The sequence below is a fragment of the Bubalus kerabau genome, chromosome 14 (assembly GCF_029407905.1).
Source record: "Bubalus kerabau isolate K-KA32 ecotype Philippines breed swamp buffalo chromosome 14, PCC_UOA_SB_1v2, whole genome shotgun sequence".
In the NCBI taxonomy this organism is placed as follows: Eukaryota; Metazoa; Chordata; class Mammalia; order Artiodactyla; family Bovidae; genus Bubalus; species Bubalus kerabau.
In genome coordinates this window covers 67,797,922-67,816,893 of record NC_073637.1, presented here as the reverse complement: position 1 = coordinate 67,816,893, position 18,972 = coordinate 67,797,922, and the positions used below count along the sequence as shown (strand labels likewise).

The following is an 18,972-nucleotide window of genomic DNA, read 5'->3' as shown; positions in this document are numbered from 1 at the left end:
ATTATAATTGAGCTCTATTAATTTCAAACGTCCTGAGATATTTGGGGAAATAAGACAAAAATTGTTCTTCAGTTATTTTTAAGATTCAGAAACATAATACTTCAACTGTTTATCAACCATAGGTTATAATGCAAAAAAACTTATGATAAAGAAACACCATAACTATTAAAAAAATAAAATTCTAGCCATAACTTACTGAACTCAAGTTAATAAAGAACATGCAACACTGATTCCAAATGAAGAAGAGGAGTGCCCTGGTGGTTTCTCCGTGACTAAACCAAAAATTATCCTAATAAATGAATTAAACAATCATATGACTCCTGTATTTGCCACACAAAGATCTGTGACTAATTCTCACACCTCATACTAGATCCTTTTACACTGTGAAGTCTTTTCTTTCTTCACACTAATATTTTCCTTGTAACAAAACACTATATAGTCAGCTTCTAAAATATGAATCTTTAGAAATGAGATTGGCAAAACAATTTTAAAATACTTACTGTTTTGTTTCGTAATCTAATTATGTCTGAGACAGAGCCAGCTCCACAGTACTCCATAACAATCCAGAGGTCTGTGTTCTTAAAGTAACTGCCATAGTACTTTACAACATATGGGCTAAATAAAAATATATAGACAATTAAGTTCAGTTAATTCTCAAAGAAAATTATTTCTTAATACCAATGCAAAGTATTTTCAGCATTTCATAATGTTTCAATAAGTAAACTTAATGAGTAAACTATTATACATGGCATTGTCTCTATGTAGGGTACCAACTATGTATAATTAGGCTTTAATTCACAGATGAAATTTAACAGGATTACAAACCAGAGGAGGTCCAAATGTTCTGAGTGATTCCCAAGAAAATAAAGCTTTGTTTTGGCAAAGGACACATTACTTAACATAAGGAACAAATGAAAATATTTTACTTTAATTAAAGCATTTTAAACATAAGTCTTTAAAGGATTTTATATCCAGTCAAATATTAACACTCAACTTTGTATTTCAATAAGGCCCCCCAAATTTTTTAAATTCTCTTTTATTTTGACCTTTAAAATCCTAGAGAAAAATAATAATAATTTTTTTTTGCTTTAAATTCATATAATTAAAGTTACTGACAATTTAAAATATTTCTGAGATGAGGTCTTAGGTTTTTTACAGTAGAATAAACTATGTAGCCAAGTTGCTTTTAGGAAGACTTAAAATGGGGCAAATGACCATCACATTATTAAGGATATGCTATGTACAGTGATGTGTAAAATATTCTGTCCAACTCAAAAAGGCAGAATATCAACATTCACAGACTAAATAAAAAGATGAAAATATATAAGGAAGCATAAAGGAGTACACAGCTTAAATACTATAAGAGCCCAAAGGTGGAAGTGACCATGGAAGAATCACACTAGAGGACTTTGCAGAAATGGTGGGATTTGAATTATGGGGGGGGAAAAAACGTTAAAACTTCAAGATATGGGTGTAGAAGAGAAGTAAGAACATTTGGAAAAGAGAAAGACCGTGAGCAAAGGCACAAAAACAGAAGGGGAAAAAACCAAGAATGACATGTTTAGAGGACAACTTGTTCAACAGCTATTTCCATAGAGAAGCAGCTATCATGAAAACTGGCATCAGTGTAAGATGAGACACAGGAATCAAATAAGCAAAACAGAACAATAGAGAATGGAAAGTACTATAAAATATGACATAAAAAAACTACCAAAAGAACAGATTAAGAGAATTCGGTCGGGGAAAGACTTCTCAATAAAGCCTTTGTGATTTTAGCCGTCTTGAAGTCAAGGGTAGAGCTGACTGGTTGGAGCTTAAACTGAAACAGGCACCTACAGGGCTAGAATTCAGTCCCATTTTATCCCTACTGCTCCTCATTCCCTCTTGCACAGGCTTACTTTGGTCTCCTTGTAGTTTTCCCCTCCATTTTAATCTATGTTCCATATAACTGACAGGTAACTTTCCTTTAAAACAAAAGTCAAAGCTAACCATGTTGCCTTCCTGATTTTAAAAAACCTCCAATGACTCTCCATTACCGAAGGGAAAAAGAACTGCTTCACATCACATACAAGACCTTTCAAAGTCTACCTCTCTAGCCACATCTCTCATTGCTCCCCATCTCACACCTTAAATTTGCAGACAACACTCAACTTTGCTAGGTGGAGGGACTGGAAAGTATTACCAAGAGTTCATAAATATTCACTAAAACATTTAAAAGTACTTATTTACAAATGAATCTACACTATAGAGCCAGAACTTTAAACTGATGGGAAACATAAAAAAGCATTCTTGACAACGCTTCCTTGGGGTATGACTGCCTGTGTTGAAACTTCCATACGAAGTACTGCTCTTATACCTGGCTGTACACCAGAATCACCTGTGACCCAGGTCCCATACCTTAGAGCCTCTAACTAAATAGGGCTCTTAAAACCTCTACAGGTGACTTTGATATACACCCATAGTCAAGCTTCACTCCAGAAGATAGACGGTGTATCCTTCAGAGAACTTCTTTAAATATTAATTTTCTTTTTCAAAATCTTGAAAAGTGTTAACTTAGCAATGCATTCAAGATTATGTTCGCTGAAAAGCACACAGAAAATATATATTTTATCTTGCAATCTACACTAAGAAATCAGCAACTCTAAGGGTAGGATTGACAGCTCCTACAAAAATTAGAGATTCTAAACTGGGCAGAAACCTAAAACGGCAGCTCCATCTCTTGAGGGATGAGTCAAGGCAACACCTTTGGGGAAAGGTAAAATTCTCTTCAAGTGGCCCATTCCAATACACAGTCGGTTAGATGGACCAAAGTCCAACAATTCTACATCATTAAAATTGGCCTCAATAATTTTAACCTAGGACACATACTCAAATCCAGTTTTTATCATTCATCTCAGCATTCATTCACTGACCCTCAACTCAAACCAAGCATCAGACCACATAAACCAGACAGACACAATTCTGCCCCTCCTACGGCACAAAGTAGCCTGAGATACTCAGGTATTCCAGAAGCAAACCAACAAATAAATATGATTACTAACTGTGGTAAGAAGAGGAGTGCTATGAGACAAACTGGATGAGACTTAATTTTGCATTCACTATTTCTGGTAGTAAAACTGTCCCTGCTGCTGCTAAGTCACTTCAGTCGTGTCCGACTCTGTGCGACCCCATAGACGGCAGCCCACTAGGCTCCTCTGTCCCTGGGATTCTCCAGGCAAGAACACTGGAGTGGGTTGCCATTTCCTTCTCCAATGCATGAAAGTGAAAAGTGAAAGTGAAGTCGCTCAGTCGTGCCTGACTCTTAGCGACCCCATGGACTGGAGCCTACCAGGCTCCTCCATCCATGGGATTTTCCAGACAAGAGTACTGGAGTGGGGTGCCACTGCCTTCTCCGAAACTGTCCCTAGTTCATATGAAAGAATGGAATAGTGCAAAGGAAGCTGCTAGAGGAGAGTCTGAGCCCTTGATCCTTCATAACTGCTCACTTATAAGTAATATGAGGGCTTCCCTGGTGGTTCAGCTGGTAAAGAATCTGCCTGCAATGCAGGAGACCTGGGTTCAATTGGGAAGATCCTCTTGAGAAGAGAATGTATACCCAGTCCAGTATTCTGGCCTGGAGAATTCCATGGACTGTATAGTTCATGGGGTTGCAAAGAGTCAGACACGACTGAGTGACTTTCACTTTCACACACTTTCCATGGTAGCCCCTGCCTTGGGAAGCACTGGAATATATGAAAAACTTTGCAAGTAGACATAGGTAAGCTTTTAACAAAATATTCTTCCTCCATTGATGCCTGTGGATTATAAATAACATTTGGGAAAAAAAGAAATGCTTAAACTCCAAAGTTTATATGTAATAATGATCATCCTTGCTTTCTGTTTTATCCCCAATACCTCCCTTCTTATATTACTCATACAAAAGCAATGAATAGGTAAACAAATTAACAATCCCCAAAAAATTAACAGAAGGGACCTAATTCGGTCCTCCCTAAAGTAATAACATTTAAGCTAGTGTCAAAGGTTAGCTAGAAGTTAATCAGTTATAAAGAGCATTCTGGTACCAAAAACTGTCTGTACAAAGACCCTGAGGAGAAAAGGAGCAAATTATTGTCGAGGGATCAGTGTACCTAGAATAAAGTGAGTGAAAAATAAAGCAGAACACAGACGGAGGTAGGAGCTAATGACAAAGGGCCTCAAAACCAAAGAAAGGAAGCTGGGCCTTAACAGATACGCAAGAGAAGAATTTTAAGCAGAGGAAAGACACGATCTAATTTATACTTTCTTTTTACACTTATGATTTATACTTTTAAGATTCCTCTGGCTGTTGTTTCAAAGTTGGACTGTAGGAAAGTACACATGCACATGGGTAGACCAGTTAGAATTTTCTGTTGCCAGACACTGTATTAAGAGTATCATTTTATTTTCTGTATTTATGCCAGTGTGACATCCGGGACCTACTGACAATGCCTCCACTGTTGCTCTCAGGCTGGGTAATTACTGTGAGCAGATCTTACATATGCAAACAAGCTAATCTGGAGTACATTCTCTCAACCACCTCCAGGGCTACTACTCCCCAGCCCTAATCACCCTAGGGCCATATACCAGACAACTAGGGACAGCCTCCAGCATAATGAAATTATTCAGTCCAGCCAATCCTAAACCTATTTGTTGCGATTCTGCTCTTCTCCCAGGAGAAGATGAGCCCACATCCTTCTACTCAACCATCTTGGATTCAGAATGCCTCAGTAAGCATTACCACGAACAAAGCGAGTGGAGATGACAGAATTCCAGCTGACCTATTTCAAATCCTAAAAGATGATGCTATGAAAGTGCTGCACTCAAGATACCAGCAAATTTGGAAAACTCAGCAATGGCCATAGGACTGGAAAAGGTCAGTTTTCATTCCAATCCCAAAGAAGGGCAATGCCAAAGAATGTTCAAACTACCCCACAATTACCCTCATTTAACATACTAGCAAGATTATGCTCAAAATCCTTCAAGCTAGGCTTCAACACTACGTGAACCAAGAACTTCCAAATGCACAAGCTGAATTTACGAAAAGGCAGAGGAACCAGATATCAAATTGCCAACATCTGATGGGTCTTAGAAAAAGCAAGGGGATTCCAGAAAAGCATCTACTTCTGCTTCATTGACTATATTAAAGCCTTTGACTGTGTGGATCACAACCAACTGTGGAATATTCTTATAGAGATGAGAATACCAGACTACTTTACCCGCCTCCTGACAAACCTGTATGCAGGACAAGAAGCAACAGTTAGAACCAGACAGGAAACAACAGACTAGCTCAAAATCGGCAAAGCAGTACGTCAAGGCTGTATATTGTCACCCTGCTTATTTAACTTATATGCATGGGAAATGCCAGGCTGTATGAATCACAAGCTGGAATCAAGAATGCCAGGAGAAATATCAACAACCTCAGTCATGCAGATGATACGACTCTAATGGCAGAAAGAGAGGAGGAACTAAAGAGCCTGTTGGTGAAGGTCAAAGAGGAGAGTGAAAAAGCTGGCTTAAAACTCAACACTCAGAAAACTAAGATCATGGCATCTGGTCCCATCACTTCATGACAAATAGGTGGAGAAAAACTGGAAACAGTGACAGACTTTATTTCCTTGGGTTCCAAAATCACTACAGACAGTGACTGCAGCTGTGAAATTAAAAAACACTTGTTCCTTGGAAGAAAAGCTATGACAAACTTAGACAGCATATTAAAAAGCGGAGACGTCACTTTGCTAACAAAGATCCATATAGTCAAAGCTGTGGTTTTTCAGTAGTCATGTATGGATGTGAGAGCTGGACCATAAAGAAGGCTGAGCACCAAAGAATAGATGCTTTTGAACTGTGGTGCTGGAGAAGACTCTTGAGAGTCCCTTGGACTACAAGGAGATCAAATCAGTCAATCCTAAAGAAACCCAACCCTGAATATTCATTGGAAGGACTGATGCTGAAGCTGAAGCTCCAATACTTTGGCCACCTGATGAGAAGAACTGACTCATTGGAAAAGACCCTGATGCTGGGAAAGATTGAGGGCAGGAGGAGAAGGGGACAAGAGAGGATGAGATGGTTGGATGGCATTACCGACTCAAAGGACATGAGCCTGAGCAAACTCTGGGAGATGATGAAAGACAGGAAAGTCTGGTGTGCTGCAGTCCATGGGGTCACAAAGAGTCAGACACAACTTAGCAACTGAATAATAATAAACCTGTTTATTCAGTTCACCCATTCCTTCCCACAGAGACCACAATAAAAGGTCTTGCCCACATTTCCCTCTCTTTCCATCTGCCTCCTGACTGATCGTGGTGTTTCCCCCCATGGGTCCTCCCTCTCTCACCCCTATCCTTCTTGGATCTTTGTGTATAAAAATCTATCTCTGGATATGCTAGTCTCATCATAACTGAAGAATAATAAAACCTACATTTTAAAAAATAGATGGTGGCTTGGGAGTGGGAGTAGAAGAAATAGAAAACAAAGAAAGATTTTCAAGGTCCACTCAATGCAATTCTTTTTTATTTTATTGGATTATAGCTGTTTTACAGTGTTGTGTTGGAGAAGGAAATGGCAATCCACTCCAGTGTTTTTGCCTTGGAAATTCCATGGACACAGGAGCCTGGTGGGTTACAGTCCATGGGGTCACAAAAGAGTCGTACACGACTTAGCAACTGAACAACAACGTCGTGTTAGTTTCTGCTATCCATCAAAGTGAATCAGCTACACATATACATATATCCCCTCTTTTATGGTTTCCTTCCCATTTAGGTCACCACAGATACACAATACCAATTTGATGATAATGTATAATGGCAAGTTAGAAGACAATAAGCAAGGTTCCTACTGCATTTTATCCACTGTGTCTCCTTTCAACTGCACACTAAGTATAAATTTAAGATTGACAAATTAAAGATTAAAACTTCAAGCCAGCACTTTGAAAAATTACAAACACAGACACAAATCAGCTCAGAGAGTTCAAGACCTGGGACTCTAACTCAGTCTGTTTCCACAGACATAAATATCATTCATTCATCACTCATTCATTATCATTTTAAACATAATCAACAAACATTCACTGAACAACATATAGAGTCTTGTGGCAGATGCTAGGGAGAAAAATTGGTAGACTTTAGGCTAGTGACAAACAAGAAAAGGCAGTCCAGGCAATGGGGAACCCATGAAGAGTTCCTTCCACATTTTTTTTTTTTATTTTTAAATTTTACATAATTGTATTAGTTTTGCCAAATATCAAAATGAATCCGCCACAGGTATACATGTGTTCCCCATCCTGAACCCTCCTCCCTCCTCCCTCCCCATACCATCCCTCTGGGTCGTCCCAGTGCACCAGCCCCAAGCATCCAGTATCGTGCATCGAACCTGGACCGGCAACTCGTTTCATACATGATATTTTACATGTTTCAATGCCATTCTCCCAAATCTTCCCACCCTCTCCCTCTCCCACAGAGTCCATAAGACTGTTCTATACATCAGTGTCTCTTATGCTGTCTCGTACACAGGGTTATTGTTACCATCTTTCTAAATTCCATATATATGCGTTAGTATACTGTATTGGTGTTTTTCTTTCTGGCTTACTTCACTCTGTATAATAGGCTCCAGTTTCATCCACCTCATTAGAACTGATTCAAATGTATTCTTTTTAATGGCTGAGTAATACTCCATTGTGTATATGTACCACAGCTTTCTTATCCGTTCCCATGAAGAGTTTATGCAAGAAAATAATACAATCAAATAGCACTGAAGCAGGAGCATCCAGTGCAAGACTGCCAGGGGTCAAAGGTGACAGAGTCAAAGCCCTGGGCAAGTTAGCTAACTGTACAATTATTTAGGTATACTGACGTCTTTCTTTTAAACCACACATTGATTATCAAAGGCTGGAGAGGAAGCAAAGAGAGCTTCCTTCAAAACACTAGCTCAGTGTTACTTATCATTTTAAGCAACACACAAAGTTTTAGTTTGGCCATAACGCCTAAGAATCTTGACTAAGCCACCATATGGACTTACAGGACATATGAGAACCCAGCAATTCTATGTATTCTTGGCATGGTCAATTACAATAGTTAAATATGACTTTGAAAACTCCAGTGGGTGGAGGGACAAGGAAGATGCAAGTGAAATTACAGCATACACCGGGAAGCAAAAGTGAAACGTGATGCCTTGACAACTGGGGGAACCCAGGAGGCAGCCTACTCCTTTCTCCAGTGCCATCCCCCTGCCTCTCACTCTCCTGTCCCATTCACTTCCTCTCCCCATTGAACACTTTCAGCCCAGTGAAACTACACAGCACGCTCCTTTTTCTTTTTGCTTTCTTGGCTTCCTCTCATCTCATGCCTAACGTACCAATCCTTGCCACTCCTCTGTCTCCATTTCAGAAACCCCCAAACTCTTGTCCTAACGGTCTTCCTCTGTTATCACAACTCAAAATAGAAGTAGTGTTTAAAAAAAAAAAAAAAAAAATTAAGGGGAAAGAAAACAAGAAAAACCAGAGGGGGAAAAAATAGAAAACTTTCCTTACCTATTTGTTCCTTACATAGACACCACTTGTGGTACACGTTATTATATTTGGACTGATCATTATATTTAACCTTCTTACTGAGATTCAAATGTTAATGTTTCCTGTCTAAAAGGTAATTAAATTTGTATATTAACTTGAATTTCAACTTAATTGAAGAAAATCATGTTTTGTTAAAGGTATTTTTTTAATAACAGGTTTAGATTAGATTGACAGCAAAACTGAGTGAAATGTAAAGAGATTTCTTATATACTGCCTGCCCCCCACAACAAGTATAGCTTCCCAATTATCAACATCCCCTACCAGAGTGGGACATTTGTTACAACCGAAAAATCTATACTGACACACATCACTGTCAACCAAAGTCCATATTTTACATTAGGATTCACTCATGGTGGTGTACATTCTTTGGGTTTCAGCTGTATACACTGTTTCAGCACCATACAGAGTAATTTCACAGCTCCACCTAATCATTCCCTCGCTCCACCATCCTAACCCCAGGCAACCACCGATCTTTTCACAGCCTCTATAGGTGTTTTCTGCCTGGCTGTCATATGGTTGAAATCATACAATATGTAGCCTTTTCAGATCATCCTCTTTCACCAGTAATACCCAAACTTCCTCTATGTTTCTTCATAGCTTGATAGCTCATTTCCTTTTGTATGTGCTAAGTCACTTCGGTCATTCCCTACTCTTTGCAACCCCATGGACTGTAACCTCCAGGCAAAATACTGGAGTGAGTTGCCATACTTTCCTCCAGGTGATCTTCCTGACCCAGGGATCAAACCCACGTCTCATGTCTCCTGCATTGTCAGGCGGGCTCTTTACCACTAGCCCAACTGAATAATATTCCATTGTCTGGATACATATCACAGATTACCCATCTACCTACTGAAGGACATCTTGGCTGGTTCAAAGGAGCAAGACTGCTGGATAATATGGTTAAAAGAATGTTTAGTTTCAGAATAAAACTGTCAAACTGACTTCTAAACTGGCAATATTATTTTGCATTTCCACCAGCAATGAAAAGAAGTTCCTTCAGCTCCACAATCTCACCAGCTTTTGGTGCTGTCAGTCTTCTGGATTTTGGGCATTCTAACAGGTGTATGGAGAAGGCAATGGCACCCCACTCCAGTACTCTTGCCTGGAAAATCCCATGGATGGAGGAGCCTGGTGGGCTGCAGTCCATGGGGTCACAAAGAGTCGGACACGACTGAGCGACTTCACTTTCACTTTTCACTTTCACGCATTGGAGAAGGAAATGGCAACCCACTCCAGTGTTCTTGCTGGAGAATCCCAGGGACAGGGGAGCCTGGTGGGCTGCCGTCTATGGGGTTGCATAGAGTCGGACACGACTGAAGCGACTTAGCAGCAGCAGCTGCAGCAGCAATAGGTGTATAGTGGTATCTCATTTTAATTTGTATTTCTTTGATGACATAGAATGTGGGGCATCTTCTCATATCTTTATTTGCCATCTGTATATCTTCTCTGGTGAGATGTCCATTAAGGCTTTTGGTTAATTTTTTAACTGGGTTATTTGCATGTTGAGTTTCTTTAATTCTTTGTATAGTTTGGATAACATTCCTTTATCAGATAAGTCTTTTGCAATTATTTTCTAAAATATACTTTTAATGTTCTCATTATGAGCATGTAATAATTAAAATACTAAAGAAATGGCTATTTTTCATTATGTAAGTTTCATCAACAGCCTTCTACAATCTTCACAGTGTTCTATATTAATAGCGGTAATACAGTGTTTTCACAAAGGCAATGTGAATGCTCTCCTATGAAAACAGAATTTTTTCCAAAATAAATCTAAACCATAGCAACTGGTTTCTTGGTCCACCCAAAATATGGATTCATATACATGAGCTGGTAAAAACTGCCAAAGTTAATCACAAATCCTTCAATATGGTGAATGTCAATATTTTTTTTTTTTTTTAATCAGCAACACTGTTCAAACACAATCTCACCCAGAAGCGTCAGCAAACAGAACAGATGGGACAGGAGCTGCTCTGGAAGAAGACTCTGAGCAGACAAGCTAGAAACGTGCTATTTCTACCACATGGATCACCTCTCCCTCTTTGCCCAGTAAATCTAAGTCATCCTTTTTCCCTAAATTTCCAATAGTGAGGCCTTACATGGGTTCCAACCAATATAGTATGTTCTCTATGTTTACCCCATCAGAGCTCTTAACACACTATGTTGAAACAGCCTGTCCATTCATCTGCCTAGTCCATCTGAGTGACAGTCCTTCCAAAGTCTGGTTCACTCATTGTTATGCCTCTCGTGCACAGCACAGAAGGGCTGCCCTCAGGAGTAGGCACTCGATATATACTAGGTGAATAAATTCATTTATATAATATATATACTGAATTTGTATTTTATATAAATGCATACATTTACATAGAAGGGCTTCCCCAGTGGTTAGTGGTAAAGAATCTGTCTGGCAATGCAGGAGACGCAGGTTTGATCCCTGGGACAGGAAGATCCTCTGGAGGAGGAAATGGTAACCCACTCCAGTATTCTTGCCTGGAAAATTCCATGGACAGTGTAGCTTGGTGAACTACAGTCCATGGGGTTTTGCCAAGAGTCAGATACGACTTAGCAACTAAACAACAACAACAACATATATTTAGAATAAATTAGGTGAATAATTGTGTGCCCTAATGCATGTGTTAACAACACACTTCTCCTGGTTTAGACATGAGAAGTTCCTTCCCTAGAGAGTTAAGTACCACGAGTGTAGAGATTTGTGGTTCCCTTGTATCCACGTTAACTGGGCACATGGTATTCAAAAGTACTGCTGACCAGCTCTTGCCTCCATCTCTAGCCTTGCCTTGAGAATGAGTACTTTACTTGGAACTGTTGGAATCTTTGTATAGATATTGCTTTCTTCAGCAATGGCCCTGCAGTCAGCAAATATCATTCCTCATATCATCCTAGCCATTAGCTGTGATCTAGGACAATCCATGTAAAATCTCTAGATCTCATTTTCTATTCCTGTAAAATAGTTCTTAATTATGCTTTAGCACCAGAACCTTTTTTAAAATTTTAGAATGAGCTCCAATATAGAGAAAAAGATAAAACTAAGAGCTAAATTTCCCACTCTGCTTGATTCTTCACTGTTTGAGGAAAATACCCCTAGAAGCACATCCTTAGAGAAGAATACATAGGAAAAACTCGAAAATATACCTACAGAGGTTTAGTCAAGCACCAATGTTCGATGATTTACACATTCAACAAATACTTACTAAACACCTATTCTGTGTCAAGCAAGCACTGGACTAGACAAAAGATTCAGCCATAAACAATGCAGATGGGTTCCCCTAAATATTTATACCAAAAAGCTGTATTGAATACATGTTGAGTATGCACTAAAATGAACAAAAAATTTAAAACATCCTCTGGTCTCTTTTTACAGTGTAGAAAGCAAGACAATTTGCCAAATGCCCAAATAGCTGCATCGACTTAAAAAAAATATCAGTTTCAAAACTACAAATCTCATTTTCTCTAGCTGAAATTCTACTATTTTATGTGGGCATTTTTCAATTTATACTGTTTTCATCCAAATCATTTTTATACCAATTCTCAATAACACATCTGCATTAACTCTAAGTAAGTAGTAGCTAAAATGTAATGCTTGCTCCCACCATTTCCCAGTTTTTCACTCACCTTATCCTTTAGCACTTTTAGGATCCTTTAACTAACCAACTTTTTTGCCTCTTCACTAGTTTATACATTCAATAGGAATGTAAAACTGAAATCTAGAAGAGGGAATCCACTTTTATTAGGTTGGTTCAAAAGTAATTGTGATTTTACATTGTTGAACTTTGCTGTTTCATACTGGAATACATTCTTAAATGTGATTATGTTATACATTATTTTAATGTGCATTTCTCACTTTTTTTTTCTTTTTTGATAATGACTTATTGAAAGTGAAAGTGATGTTGGCAATTGAATCTCTGGTTTCTCTGCCATTTCTAAATCCAGCTTGAACATCTGGAAGTTCATGGTTCACATATTGCTGAAGCCTGGCTTGGAGAATTTTGAGCATTACTTTACTAGCATGTGAGATGAGTACAATTGTGTGATACTTTGAACATTCTTTGGCATTGCCTTTCTTTGGGATTGGAATGAAAACTGATCTTTTCCAGTCCTGTGGCCACTGCTGAGTTTTCCAGATTTGCTGGCATATTGAGTGCAGCACTTTCACAGCATCAACTTTTAGGATTTGAAATAGCTCAACTGGAATTCCAACACCTCGACTACCTTTGTTTGTAGTGATGCTTTCTAAGGCCCACTTGACTTCACATTCCAGGATGTCTGGCTCTAGGTTGGTAATCACATCATCGTGATTATGCAGTTTGTGAAGATCTTTTTTGTATAGTTCTTCTGTGTATTCTTGCCACCTCTTCTTAATATCTTCTGCTTCTGTTAGGGCCATACCATTTCTGTCCTTTATGGAGCCCATCTTTGCATGAAATGTTCCCTTGGTATCTCTAATTTTCTTGAGGAGATGTCTAGTCTTTCCCATTCTATTGTTTTCCTCTATGTCTTTGCACTGATCACTGAGGAAGGCTTTCTTAACTCTCCTTGTTCTTCTTTGGAACTCTGCATTCAAATGGGTATATCTTTCCTTTTCTCCTTTGCCTTTAGCTTCTCTTCTTTTCTCAGTTATTTGTAAGGCCTCCTCAGACAACCATTTTGCCTTTTTGCATTTCTTTTCCTTGTAATTCATTTCATTCCTTGGATCAAGGGATGGTCTTGATCTCTGCCTCCTATACAATGTTACAAACCTCTGTCCATAGTTCTTCAGGCACTCTGTCTATCAGATCTAACCCCTTGAATCTATTTCTCACTTCTACTGTATAATCATAAGGGATTTGATTTAGGTCATACCTGAACGGTCTAGTGATTTTCCCTACTTTCTTCAATTTAAGTCTGAATTTGCAAATAAGGAGTTCATGGTCTGTGCCACAGTCAGCTCCCAGTCTTGTTTTTGCTGACTGTATAGAGTTTCTCCATCTTTGGCTGCAAAGAATCTGATTTCAGTATTGACCATCTGGTGATGTCCATGTATAGAGTGTTCTCTTGTGTTGTTGGAAGAGGGTGTTTGCAATGACCAGCGCATTCACTTAGCAAAACTCTTATTAGATTTTGCCCTGCCTCATTCTGTATTCCAAGACCAAATTTGCCTGTTACTCCAGATATTTCTTGACTTCCTCTTTTGCATTCCAGTCCCCTATAATGAAAAGGATTTCTTTTTTGGGTGTTAGTTCTAGGTCTTGTAGGTCTTCATAGAACCTTTCAACTTTAGCTTCTTCAGCATTACTGGTTGGGGCATAGACTTGGATTACTGTGATATTGAATGGTTTGCCTTGGAAGAAAACAGAGACCATTCTGTCATTCTCTGGGTGCAGCAGACCTGGGTATGGCATAAGCCCTCTTGGAGGTCACCATTAACTCCACCATAGAGCTGCCAGAACTTACACAGGAGTGGGAGACAAATTCTCGGCAGGCACAAAAAGAAACTTGTGCACACCAAGACTCAAGAGAAAGGAGCAGTGACCCCACAAGAGACTGACCCAGACTTGCCTATAAGTGTCCAGGAGTCTCCGGCAGAGGCGTGGGTTGGCAGTGGCCTGCTACAGGGCTGAGGGTGCTGACTGCAGCAGTGCATCAACGGAGGTCGCCGTTATCTTCATTACCCACCACAGTGGCCCAGGTAAGTAACAGGGAGGGAACACAGCCCACCCATCAACAGAAAATTGGATTCAAGATGGACTGAACATTGAAAAGGTCAGTTTTCATTCCAATCCCAAAGAAAGGCAATGCCAAAGAACGCTCAAACTACCACACAATTGCACTCATCTCACACGCTAGTAAAGTAATGCTCAAAATTCTCCAAGCCAGGCTTCAGCAATATGTGAACCGTGAACTTCCTGATGTTCAAGCTGGTATTAGAAAAGGCAGAGGAACCAGAGATCAAATTGCCAACATTTGCTGGATCATCGAAAGCAAGAGAGTTCAAAAAAAAATCTATTTCTGCTTTACTGACTATGCCAAAGCCTTTGACTGTGTGGATCACAATAAACTGTGGAAAATTCTGAAAGAGATGGGAATACCAGACCACCTGATCTGCCTCTTGAGAAATCTGTATGCAGGTCAGGAAGCAACAGTTAGAACTGGACATGGAACAACAGACTGGTTCCAAATAGGAAAAGGAGTCCGTCAAGGCTGTATATTGTCACCCTGCTTATTTAACTTATATGCAGAGTACATCATGAGAAACGCTGGGCTGGAAGAAACACAAGCTGGAATCAAGATTGCCGGGAGAAATATCAATAACCTCAGATATGCAGATGACACCACCCTTATGGCAGAAAGTGAAGAGGAACTCAAAAGCCTCTTGATGAAAGTCAAAGAGGAGAGTGAAAAAGTTGGCTTAAAGCTCAACATTCAGAAAACAAAGATCATGGCATCCTGTCCCACCACTTCATGGGAAATAGATGGGGAAACAGTGGAAACAGTGTCAGACTTTATTTTTTGGGGCTCCAAAATCACTGCAGATGGTGACTGAGGCCATGAAATTAAAGATGCTTACTCCTTGGAAGGAAAGTTATGACCAACCTAGACAGCATATTCAAAAGCAGAGACATTACTCTGCCACCAAAGGTCCATCTAGTCAAGGCTATGGTTTTTCCTGTGGTCATGTATGGATGTGAGAGTTGGACTGTGAAGAAGACTGAGCACCAAAGAATTGATGCTTTTGAACTGTGGTGTTGGAGAAGACTCTTGAGTGTCCCCTGGACTGCAAGGAGATCCAACCAGTCCATTCTGAAGGAGATCAGCCCTGGGATTTCTTTAGAAGGAATGATGCTAAAGCTGAAAGTCCAGTACTTTGGCCACCTCATGCAAAGAGTTGACTCACTGGAAAAGACTCTGATGCTGGGAGGGGTTGGGGGCAGGAGGAGAAGGAGACGACAGAGGATGAGACGGCTGGATGGCATCACCAACTCGATGGACGTGAGTCTGGGTGAACTCCGGGAGTTGGTGATGGACAGGGAGGCCTGGTGTACTGCGATTCATGGGGTCGCAAAGAATTGGACACAACTGAGTGACTGAACTGAACTGAACTGAACTGAACACGGCCCCGCCCATCAGAACAAGACCCAATTTCCCTCTCAGTCAGTCTCTCCCATCAGGAAGTTTCCATAAGCCTCTTACCCTTCTCCGTCACAGGGCAGACAGACTGAACCACAATCACAGGAAACTAACCAATGATCACATGGACCATGGCCTCGTCTAACTCAATGAAACTATGGGCCACGCGTGTAGGGCCACCCAAGATGGATGGGTCATGGTGGAGAGTTCTAACAAAATGTGGTCTACTGGAGAAGGGAAAAGCAAACCACTTCAGTATTCTTGCTTTGAGAACCCCATGAACAGTATGAAAATGCAAAAAGATAGGACACTGAAAGATGAACTCCCCACGTCGGTAGGTGCCCAGTATGCTACTAGAAATCAGTGGAGAAATAACTCCGGAAAGAATGAAGAGACAGAGCCAAAGCAAAAACAACACCCAGCTGTGGATGTGACTAGTGATGGAAGTAAAGTCCAATGCTGTAAAGAACAATACTGCATAGGAACCTGGAATGTTATGTCCATGAATCAAGGCAAATTGGGAGTGGTCAAACAGGAAATGGCAATAGTGAACATCGACATTTTAGGAATCAGCGAACTAAACTGGACTAGAATGGGTGAATTTAACTCAGATAACCATTATATCTACTACTGTGGGCAAGAATCCCTTAGAAGAAATGAAGCAGCCATCATAGTCAACAAAAGAGTCCAAAATACAGCACTTGGATGCAATCTCAAAAATGACAGAATGACATTACTTGCTGCTTATTTAATATTTATTTGAGACTATGGAAATGTTAGACAAAAAGCAGATTCGAGTAATTTTCTTATTCAAGTTCAAAATGGGTTGTAAAGCAGCAGAGACAACTCCCAACACCAACAATGCATCTGGCCAAGGAAGTGCTAACCCACGTACAGTGCAGTGGTGGTTCAGGAAGTTTTGCAAAGGAGACAAGAGCCTTGAAGATGAGGAGCGCAGTAGCCGGCCACCTGAAGTTGACAACGACCACCTGAGAGGACCATCTAAGCTGACCCTCTTACAACTACAAGAGAAGTTGCCAAAGAACTCAGTGTCAATCATTCTATGGTCATTTGGCATTTGAGGTAAATTAGAAAGGTGAAATGGAGAAGGAAATGGCAACCCACTCCAGTGTTCTTGCCTGGAGAATCCCAGGGACGGGGGAGCCTGGTTGGCTGCCGTCTATGGGGTCGCACAGAGTCGGACACGACTGAAGCGACTTAGCAGCAGCAGAAAGGTGAAAAAACTTGATAAGTGGGTACCTCCTAAACTGACTGAAAATCAAACAAATTGTCGTTCTGAAGTGCTGTCTTCTCTTATTCTATGCAACAACAAGCCATTTTTCAATCAGATTGTGACCTGCAACGAAAGTGGATTTTGTGCAACAACCAGTTCAGTGGCATGACCAAGAAGAAGCTCCAAAGCCAAGCTTGCATGAAAAAAAGATTATGGTCACTGTTTGGTGGTCAGCTGCCCATTTGATCCACTACAGCTTTCTGAATCCCAGAAATACCATTACATCTGAGAAGTATGCTCAGTAAATCAATGTGATGCACAGAAAACTGCCCACCTACTGCCATCACTGCTCAACAGAAAGGGCCCAATTCTTCTCCACGACACCAGACCACACGCTGCACAACCAACATGTCAAAAGTTGAACGAATTGGGTTACAAACTTTGCCTCATCCATCATATTCACCTGAACTCTCAGCCAACTGACTACCACTTCTTGAAGCATTTTGCAGGAAAAATGAATGCTTCCACAATCAGCAGAAGACAGAAAATTCTTTCCAAGAGTTCCTTGAATCCCAAAGCATGAATTTTCATGCTATAGGAATAAACAAACTTATTTCTCACTGGCAAAAATGTGTTGATTGTAATGGTTTCTATTTTGATCAATAAATGTGTTTAAGCCTAGTTACAATTATTTAAAATTCATGTTCCAAAACTACAATTACATTTGCATCAACCTAATATCATTATCTGTTTCACCATTTCATTCAACAAATCCTTTGACAAGTACTTACTATGTGCAAAGTGTTCTGCTATAAAGTGGTACAAAATTTCTAGAATTTGTTTACTTTTTCTACCCCTTTGGGCTTCACTGGTGGCTCAGATGTTAAAGAATCCAACTGCAATGCAGGAGACCCAGGCTCGATCCCTGGGTTGGGACAATCCCTTGGAGACGAGATTGGCAACCTGCTCCAGTATTCTTGCCTGAGAAATCCCACAGACAGAGAAGCCTGGTGGGGGGTTGAAAAGAGTCAGACACTGAGCAACTAACACTTTCTACCCCTTTAATTCATTACTTTTTTTTTCCACTTAGTAGTTTAAAGTACATACCAAGAACAAATATCAAATTTCCCTAGGGTTCCCTCAACCTACAATGCTCTTTCACATTCTCCTTATCCATACATATTTATTCACATTCACTGAACAAAAAGTACAGTGCAAGGTACTATAACGTGTGCTAAGAAATATGGTTCCTTCTCTCGAGGAATGAAGAAAGGATAAAGAGTGAAGACATTTCAGAAGGAGACTCTACAAGTATTAGTGTCAACAGAGGTATAAGAAAAAGAAACAGATGAGTTCTGTTTTGAAAAACTAACTAGATGATGATATCATTAACAAAATAGGGACCTGAAAGGTTTTTCTTCAACAATTAAAAATTTGGTTCTAGAATATTAAATTAAAGTTGCTTCTGGATATTCCAGTTGAGTCATCGAGATGGGAATTAGTTAATACCGGTCAATACTTTAGTAGCCACTATGTGGCAGGATCCAAGGGCACTTAGTAAGACATCACCCCAAACTCAAAAGAATTTAAGAGTCAGGTGACAGAATGCAAGTAAACAGGTGCTTAAAAGCAAAACTAGGGTAAAAGAGAGTAAGCATAAGCACTGGCCAGATCATGCAGGACCTTGCAGGCCATCCTTTAGGAGACTGGATTCAGCCAAGCAATGCGGAGCCACTGAAGGGTTTTAAACAGGGAATGGCTTGATTAGGTGTGCATTTTAGAAAGAAGACTCTAACTTCATGGAGGAAACAGGCTGGAGCAGGCAAAAATGAAAGACAAAGTCAACACTGGAAGTTGCTGCAGAAATCTGAACAAGAGCTGATAGGCATCAAGATGCACAAAGATTAGGGGAGGAGATGTATAATAGGTAATATCTGAGACACTGCTTTTCCCTAGACCACACTCAATTAAAATCTCTAAAGAACAACACTAGAAACTGAACTATTTTTAATCATTACAATAAAATAATCAT

At 39.9% G+C, this 18,972-nt stretch overlaps 1 protein-coding gene across 1 annotated transcript in view; it reads right to left on the bottom strand.

Moving 5' to 3' along the window:
• STK3 (serine/threonine kinase 3) overlaps nt 1-18,972 on the bottom strand; it is a 302,811-nt gene that overhangs the window by 241,467 nt on the left and 42,372 nt on the right. Inside the window, exon 4 of the mRNA XM_055546585.1 lies at nt 501-615. Coding sequence (XP_055402560.1) covers nt 501-615 — 115 coding nt within the window. The remainder of the gene's footprint in view (nt 1-500; nt 616-18,972) is intronic.